The sequence below is a fragment of the Oncorhynchus keta genome, chromosome 12, assembly GCF_023373465.1.
Source record: "Oncorhynchus keta strain PuntledgeMale-10-30-2019 chromosome 12, Oket_V2, whole genome shotgun sequence".
NCBI classification, from domain to species: domain Eukaryota; kingdom Metazoa; phylum Chordata; class Actinopteri; order Salmoniformes; family Salmonidae; genus Oncorhynchus; species Oncorhynchus keta.
This window is the reverse complement of record NC_068432.1, coordinates 2,822,073-2,831,593: the sequence shown is the minus strand read 5'-3', so window position 1 is coordinate 2,831,593 and position 9,521 is coordinate 2,822,073. Positions and strand designations below refer to the sequence as shown.

General features: G+C 40.7%; 1 protein-coding gene across 1 annotated transcript; it reads right to left on the bottom strand.

Moving 5' to 3' along the window:
- Nucleotides 1–794: 794 nt before the first annotated feature.
- LOC118390866 (protein sprouty homolog 4-like) lies at nucleotides 795–6,625 on the bottom strand. The gene is made up of 2 exons (XM_035781573.2): nucleotides 6,472–6,625; nucleotides 795–4,401 (listed from the first exon to the last, which is right to left on the bottom strand). The coding sequence occupies exon 2, from the start codon at nucleotides 4,367–4,369 to the stop codon at nucleotides 3,413–3,415; it is 957 nt and encodes a 318-aa protein (XP_035637466.1). The 5' UTR covers nucleotides 4,370–4,401; nucleotides 6,472–6,625; the 3' UTR covers nucleotides 795–3,412.
- Between the last annotated feature and the right edge of the window lie 2,896 nt (nucleotides 6,626–9,521).

Below are 9,521 nucleotides of genomic sequence, written 5' to 3'. Positions count from 1 at the left end.
GAGATAAGGAATGTTTCACATCTAGACATAGAATACCACCCCTTAATTATGCAGGCAGTCAGCGTTTGCACGCACAACTTGGGAGGATAATACCCTCTCATGTTGTTGTTTTTTTCCAAATTGAGGAAAGGATTTGTTCAGTACGGTTTTTCCTACTTACAGTTACACACAACCAAGACCTTATCTTTGACTTCGATTGAAAATGTGAAATTTGACCAGGGCATGTTCCTGTCTGACTGAGGAAGGAAATATCTGAATTATTAGCTGTAAAATGTAATATTTTCTTGCAGAAAAATGTAGGGACAAACTGCTTTTTCTGGCTTGAATTGGAGTGTGGCTTACCGCTCTTTTATACAAGAATAATACAATTTCAACTAAGAGGAAGGAAATTCAGAAAGTGGAAACATTCAAATGAAACAGTGACTACCACTAAATGTTTTGATTTCAAATTATTAACAGTTTTAATTTGGTCCTCTGAGAATGAGCAGGAAACAGCCTTTTTCCGACCTACGTTTTTATTCCGTAACATTCAACCATAACTCTCCAGCTCCAAATCAACAAACTAAGTCTAACTATGGAAACTGAACTCCTTTGTAGCTTTAAAACATAACCATCTTCCTCTAACCATGCGCATCTTGGAAAGACATGGCAGAAGGCCAGAGCATGTACTGATATGGTTCCTGTCTGTTTAAGAGTTCAGTTTGTGTATGATTCAAGTAGATGAATCTGCTAAATGACTTAAATGTAAATGTAAATGAAGATCAGTAACAAGAGACAAAAACAGACACCACAACTTGTTTATATTTAACAATATATATTTCCAATGTCAATGTACATTCCGTTTCGACATAAGCTTTCTTCAAACAAAAGTTGGCATCTAAATAAATACTATATAAAATAGAACTTCAAAATAAATATATCTATAAAAGGGAAAATGTTATATGTGAGAATTTTTCTTTTTGTTATATTTTAACAAAACAAAAGCTCTTTTTCAATCAACATTGACATGGCAAAGGCAAAGAAATTGAATAGCAGAAGCCAGCCGTTTAAAAGGTTATTTTGATTGAGTTGAAGAAAATTCTAGTGGCCACAGTGAACCACAAAATGGAGTTTAAGTCACAGCATTCTAATAGAAAAAAAGTTTAATCATTGAGTTGTCATGGTTGGTCATCATTCAATACCTTAACAGGCCAGCAAACACATGGCATAAACATAAAGCTAACGCGGTTTGGAGCTAAGGGTTTTACCCTAGCCACAGTGAGAGACAGACATAAAACAAATAAGCAGAAAAGCAAAAGACGACCACTATTAAACAAGATGGAATGTAGCTTGAGAGAGTTCTCTTTCCCTACCGGTGGTTTTGACAATTTATGCACAGCAGCTGTATTTGTCAATCAAGGCAAGGGTATTTGTCGGACAACTTGGGAAGGGAAAAATAAAAAAGTTGTGACACCGAGCACAAAAAGGACCAAATGGATTGATCCGGATAGGCCGAAATTGTATTCCTTCAGTGGATTCAATGAGTCCACAGTTTCAGGGGCACTGGGGGACTGGGAATTAGCTTCGCCTCTCTCCTGCTAATGAGGCATGAATAGCATAAACAGAGGTATTTTTATTGCAGGGCACACTTCCCCCTCAACCTCAACTTTACCCCCAAAATATATATCTACATATCTCTATATATTTTGTACTGAATTGTAATTATAATGTACCATGCAATTTTTCGAGGACATTTAAAACTCTTCTAAAGAACACGTGTCTTGAAACTATTTACAACAGCATGTCACCTGCATAGGTCTATTTCTATAACATATTGTCAACACATTTGCAATTTTTTTCTCCCTGGCTTTGCCAGCCACATAATCATTCCCAATGTTGGCACCTTTTCCTTGGATTGAATTACAAACATGAGAAGGTGACAGGTCCTAATGTTATTAGGGGACCTTAGAACAAACGTGACAGAATTATGCCAAACTGAAGCAAACTGCAAAAAGGGCACCGTACCTTTAAGAACAATTGCCTTCCGACCATTTGGCAAGTGCATAACACACATATGATCCCTTAGACAGCTAAACAAGCTATGCTAAACTCCTTTTGGCAAAGTCATTGGAACTCCATGCAAGACACAAAAAAATAGATTGAGAAAATAAAAGGTCAAGAATATTTCTAACATAAGACAAAACTCTACTTTTTTTAGTAGTGGGGTATACAATGTGGACTCAAAGTAGTTCACAGAGTAATGCAAAATACATTAAGCCTTTATATACTTAATACTGTGCTTTAGTCCATCATAAGAGGTTTGCTTCATCTAAAAAGGTTGTGCAAGTGGCAGATTGCATTTAACTAAGGCTGGCTAGACACGCTACAACTTCGCTCTACCTTCTCCCTCTTCCTGAAAATGCTATTTTTCCAGCCATTTCCTCTCACTCTTCCTAAATAATTCACAATTGCCCTTTTGCCCTTTTTAAATGGTTCTTCGCTCCTTGTGCAAAGTGAAGTCAACTGGGCTTTCAACGCAGTTCTTACGTGCTAGAGTCTAGCAGCTAGACCAAATTCTACAGATGAGGAACAATCCCTGAGGAGGTTTTTCTACAACACATCCACATCTAGCACTGGGGTTAAGCACTAAGTTACATCATGCAGTGCATGACATGCCATTTCCGAAGTGATTGGTAAAAGCGAGGTTAAAATCCATATTACGTTTCCCCTTAAGGAAGTGATCAAGTCAGGCAATCCTAAACACAGATTTTCCACTCACTTGTGGCATGACCTTACATATCGTACGAGCACACAAACAAGAATATAGAAAACAGACTATCGCTCCAAAGCCACATGACTACCTCTCACTTTGTCACCTTGACCTAAAGAGCTCAACGTCAAGCTAGCAACAGGAAAGCTGGTGTGGGACTGAAACCTCAAGAATGTTCATATATAGAGGAGAGTGGGTGGTGGTTTCACTTCAAGTATCCTAAACTACCAAAAAGGAAAACCAACAGTTTGCAAAAAAAAAATAGAGGGAAACTGCTTTGGAACAGGCTTATTTTCTCAAACATATATCTTTATGTTAGGGGGAAAACAACTGGTGTCCAATTTGTCATGGAGTAGCTAGCTATCATGAAGCTATAAATTCAGAGCCGTATAGGAGGGGAGTATGACTTGTGCCTTCGGCCATTTTATAAAACAAAATCCACCAGTCTGTTACACTCATAAGGATGGGTTCTGAGGCAAGCAGTTGTCTAGGCCAACAGATCTATCAGACAGACCTATTTTAACTTGCGTGGCATAACATCACTAGAATTTAAAAGGACAGGTGTGAACACTTCTGTAAGTACCATAGTTTTTGGGAAGTCTTTTAGCGGGTGGGGGGCTTGGTCTATCCAAAGGGTATTGATAAGGCAACAGCCAGTTAGTATCATGAGGACTGTTTCCCCTGGCCTCCAGCCTTGGCCTCCATACTCTTACAGGCCTGCTGGGAGTTCTTGCAGCGGCAGCCCGGGCGGCTGGTTTTATCGTAGCACTTCTGCGACAGTTTGACACAGCCCATGGCGGGCAGGTAGCACATCATACAGGGCAGCACCAGGGACATGGCCGTCATGAAGGACCAGCGTGCGCAGCAGTTAGACTGTTGGCAGGAGCATGGGCGGTCGGCGCAAGAGCCCTCGTCGTCCTCATCCTCGGTGCAATGGTAGAAAATGCCCTTGACCAGGCACATGCAGGTGGCCGAGTCCACCAGGCTCTGCACCGAGCACAGGCACTCCTGGTTGCACACCCAGCAGGAAGGCAGGGTTCGGGGCAGGGTGCACTCTGTGCAGCGGCACTTACCACATGTCTCACACAGCAGCATGTGCTTCTTGTCCACCGCCATGGCCCCCTGGGCAGCAGCCTTTAGGTCCAGAGGCTTGGAGGTGAGCACCTTGGGCTCGCAACAGGGGGTCCTGGTGGTGACTACTGTGGACCTGTGGTCCACCACGGGGGTAGGGGCTGCGTGGTCCAGCAGCCTCTGGTCTGACGAGGTGCTGCTGCTACTGCTGATGGAGCTGGGCCGCCCGCTGAAGGAGATCCAGGGGTGTGTGGTGGCGTCGTTGGGGTCGCAGCGTGCCAGCTGGGGGGCTCCTAGCAGTGGCTCGTGGGGCCCCCTTTTGGCAACCTTCTGGCTGGGGGGTTGCTGGGAGACCACAGCCGGACTGTCAATATAGTCGTTCTCCATGTGAGAGGACTTAATCTGGTCGATGGGGAAGATGGTGAGCGGGTGCTGTAGCCTTCCATAGGGGACACTACTGTCCAGCAACGGCTGGGATATAATGGAGGAAGACACTCCAGGGATGTGGTGGGGAACCCTTGACTCCATCTGTGCAGTTGTGTCCCTCATACAGCAAACAGAGAGCTCAACGTCTAGCAGTCCTGCGGAAACATAGAGATGACAGTCAGCCTCCTGGAATGGCTACCCTACGTACACAAACCCATATCTAACACGAGGCTCTCAGTCGGTGGTTGTACAAGATATGAGTCAGCATAAAATCTATATTCTCAACAATGACTCATAGCAGTAGATGGTACTGATGAAAGTTACATTCAGAGAACGTCCTGTATCGGTTTCTAACTAATATTCACAAGCACGCCATTTCAAATGAATTCTAATAATACATTGTTTTCGAATGCAATTACAATCAACATTAATATGTCATTTACTCAATTCACATTGCACACTTTCTCACGAGACAAAAATTACCACAATTACTTGGAAGACTTGCATGCAACCTAGGCCAAATTAGACCAAGACCAAGAGGGGCCCCATAGACCAGATTGAGACTAACACATGACTTCAAGTGCTATAAATACATTCACCAAAGGACCAGTCATAGATTCAATAGATATAGCTTTTTTTTTAAATGTATTTTTAAAGATGATTGGTGAGAAGACATAAATCCATGTGCAATGTTGATTTTATTGCATTTGATCTGTGTTCATTTTTCCTTAAAGGTTGTAAGTTATTCTTAATGTACTGATTGCATGAAGTAGGACTAGGGTATTTCACAGGGCTCGACAATGTGTGCAGTTAAAAAACGAACAAGTATTCAATGGTAGTAAAAACAAATAACAAATGTACCCATCTGATCTTCACAAAAGGCAGACACTGGTGTTTGGAGATCTCTTTTGGCGCATGCAGACTACAGTTCCATATGACTACGAGCCAGTATGCAGAAACTAGAAAACTAGAATGAGTAAGTAGACTAGACAATAACTACAACTATTTAACTTCCCAATAGATCTACAGGACACAACAGTTGCTACTCAGCAGTTACTCTATAGTAGCCACTACAAGGACGTAGGAATGCATTAAGCATGAAGTAATTAAAGAGTTGTTTGAAAATCAACCTATATCCTATATGTCAAGAATGATGGAGTATGCTATGTAGAGAAAATAGCATGTATAAGGGAATTCTATCAACTTTATAATATTTCATATAGTGTTGACCAATACATCTCTCAATAGATTATTTCATTGAAATAATTATGTGATTGTCAGATCATTTGCCAGAGAAATACTCACAGAACCTGAATATAGCCTAATTGTGACTATAATGCTGTGTCTCTCAGATCTGCCAAAACCAGCGTATGAAGAACAAACCTGAACAACTGAACAAACCTGTTGCGACATTGCTGGCAGGGGGACAAATGCTCCTGATCAAACGTAGGACCCTAGTGAATCCACAGAAGGTACAAGTGTCCCCCTCCCCTCAATGCGGGTGAATATGAGTGATTGTAATCTGAGGCGACGCGGCACCACAGTCGCTCGAAATATTAAATGAATGTAAAATCGGATTAAATATTAATCGAGACACGATGATAGCATTTCATTCGACAAGTAACGTTAATTCACAATAATAGCCAAATCGCATACAGAACATAGGCTTTTTTTTAACGCGCAAGTCGCTATTGGTTTATAAAAGGAGGGTGGCAGTTTAGACCAAAACACTGCTTCATTTTATTGGACAAACGGTTTCTTTTAAAACGTTGAGTTATTTAAAGGAATAGATGACACAACCACCTGACATATGCATATGATGTGCCAGCTCAAACGCTGCAGAGAAGCGTCACGCAAAGATCCTCAATAATGCGAATGGTGAGCAGTCCGTTACTTACACCTTAGACTGTTTGTTTTCAAACGCAACATCATTTCTTAGATGTGTATAAACGGTTTACAACCTAGCCTATAATAATGAACGATTATTCGTATTATCATTCATCTCTCGCCCACAACCTTGTAGGGTCCATGGTTAAATATTGACAAAGTGTAAATACGGGAACAGCTTGTTGCAAAAGAACAAGCTTTTTTTCAGCGCACCCACATAAACCACAAAACGGAAAGTAACACAACAGTATTCTCATTTGTTCAACCAAAACGTGATGGGATACCCATACCCGCCTAGCCTATGTCGAAAACGTCATACATCCGAGAGAATGACTTACTTTTCCAGACTAGCAGCGCATTTCTCTGTTGAGCTTGACGACTGCATGTATATTCCAAATATATTACTCCCAAGTAAAGAAAAAATACCAAGGCGCAAAATTATTCAACACTATCCACTCGATGGGTACTGCGGTCAGGACACGGGCTTTTTGATACGATGTTGCAACTACATGGGGAAATGGGTTTTTATGAATGGGAGGGTAAAGAACAAACTGCGCAGATGCATTGACCGATTTTTTTTGTGAATGGGAGGGCAGAACGACTCAGGGCTCAAATGCAGGGGTTACATTTTTATGAATGGGAGGACTCCGAATTTCATTGCGCAAGCGTAATACCAAGATTTCATGAATGGAAGAATTGGGAGCTTTTCGTCACAAGGGCAATGTCTTAGAGAATTAAATGAATGAGGCAGCTTTGAGTCTCACACACCATGCCACTTATTTATGTATGCATTCACTCATTCCTGTTTCCCAATGGGCCTTCGACCTGAAAAGGAATGCTAATTTACGAATATTTAACCTCATGTTAGGGCCATTGTGACCATTCTGAATTGTGTAATGGGAAATAACATTAGGAAAATAAATATTTGATGTCATTTCAACCAAATAATTCAATATAAAGTTGAATCAACGTGGAAAACTGATTGATTTGTTAAAAAAAAAAAAATTACACTTAAATGTATTTTTTGTATTTTTTCACCTTCCCTTTAACATAAATCCAATGACTGGGTGACATTTTTGGTTGAATTCACGTTAGTTGACAACTCATCCAAATATGAATCAAAGCTAGACATTTAACTGACTGACGTCTGTGTCCAGTGGGACTTGTCATTATGTGGCACACTATTGTAGTGTAAAGAAGGTTACGTTTATTTTATCGTTATTGTAGAGTAGGCTATAGAAAATGTATCCACATTCCACACTAATGTATCTAACTAAGTATGTTCTCCAGAAAACACACAAACATTAGCATATGGAGAGCTGCGTAAACTGGGAATAAAATTCTATGCAGGAAAGCTTTGTTCGATCAAAGCTTGGCACCAAATTTAAAACCTCTAAATTAATACGTTTGCTCAACCTAGATTGTGGAAAATCGGCTACTATATCGTATTATATCACTCACTTTAGTAGGCCTACATGTAGGCTACATTGTGGATCACAATTCAAAGGGCAGAACAACGACATTTTTAGATTGCTTTTGCTTAGCCTAGTTCTTGTGTTTATATTTATTTACATGTACGAATAAGGTCATTTTGCTTTCTCCATTTAAGTGCAGTTGCAGTTTGAGTCGAGTCCTTGCGCAGTAAAAGACCAGTTTATGACGCCCCAACTGTGAAACGCAAACAGCATGAGGAAAGGCAGGATTCACAAAAGAACAGGATGTTGTTGATTTGTACTGAAACCACAAGAAGGAAATTAGTGTGAATGTCCTTTTTAACACCCCACTGTCTGCCCTTCCCCCACGGATAGCAGCTTCCAGCTTGTGCCTGTAATGCTGTGTCAAAGGTTAATAGTCCACTACATTAGCACAGATTTTCATGACATCCTAACCAACCTAACCATCATTTTAACTGCCAAATTGTAATTGTTTGTGAGTGCTTGCTCAAGGGAAAATAAGTAGGCAATGGTTTGAATTGATTTCATTCATCTGAGACCATGCAGAAATTGGGCAATCACTTAGATTCATCATTTTGTGAGATACACTATTTTATATCAGTTTGTGTGAATAAAAGGTTATGTTATAGAGCAGCACTCGGCGGTGCACAATTGACCCAGTGTAATCCGGGTTAGGGTTTGGCCTGGAAAGGCCATGATTGTAAATATGATTTTGTAAGGTGGCAGGTAGCCTAGTGGTTAGAGCGTTGGACTAGTAACCGAAAGGTTGCAAGATTGAATCCCTGAGCTGACAATGTAAAAACATGTGTTCTTCTGCCCCGGAAACAAGGCAGTTAACCCACTGTTCCTAGGCCGTCATTGAAAATAAGAATTTGTTCTTAACTGACTCACCTAGTTAAAGAAAGGTCACATAAAAAATGGTGTGAATACACATAGACACATCTCCTGCCCAGTCTGTAATCATTTCTATTCAGTGCTAATGACCACACATTGGAACCAGGATGTCACTTGGGAAATGATGGTCTTTCACAGCTCCAATTGTGTTTTTGGGTAGCAGGCACTATCACACATGGCTATGGAATTCTCTTCCTGCCTGGTGGCACCTACTGAGCTCTCTCTCTCTCTTTCTTTCTCAGTCTCACATTGAATAGTTAGGATTTTCCATCTGTAGATGGTCATACTATCAACCAACTATCTGTTGACAAGCAATTGCTCGCTTAAGTTACGGTTAGGGTTAGGTTTAGAATAATATTTAGGGTAAGGGTTAAGGTTAGGGCTAGGGTTACGTTTAGGGTTAGGATAAAGGGTTAAGGTTAGGATTAGTAGGTAGTTAGTTGAAATATTACTGATAGACTGTAGATAGTCTGTAGAGCATCTACAGATGAACTATCCAAATATGGTGTTACCTCTCTATCTTTGCAACTGTGTAGCTTGCATGCATGGGTGCCTGTTGAATTGCAGATTGCTTTGTCAGTGTGATCATCTTTATGGTCACTCCTACATCCTCTTGGTACCTCCATTCTGTTGTACAGAATAAACTATTTGTCACATTCTGACCTCAGTTCTTTTATTATGTCTTTGTTTTAGTATGGTGAGTTGGGTGGGTTGTCTATGTTCCCTTTTCTATGTTTTGGGATTTCTGTGTTTGGCCTGGTATGGTTCTCAATCAGAGGCAGCTGTTTATCGTTGTCCCTGATTGAGAACCATATTTCGGTAGCCTGGTTTCACTTTTGAGTTGTGGGTGATTATTTTCCGTGTTAGTGTTTGTTACCACACGGGACCGTTTAGTTTGTTTCACATTGTTATTTTGTATTTGTGTAGTTTTCAGTTTGTCTTGTTAAAATGGACACATACCACGCCGCAAATTGGTCCGACCTCTCTTACTCCTCATCAGAGGAAGACGACGAATGTTACACTATTTTAATGAATAAACA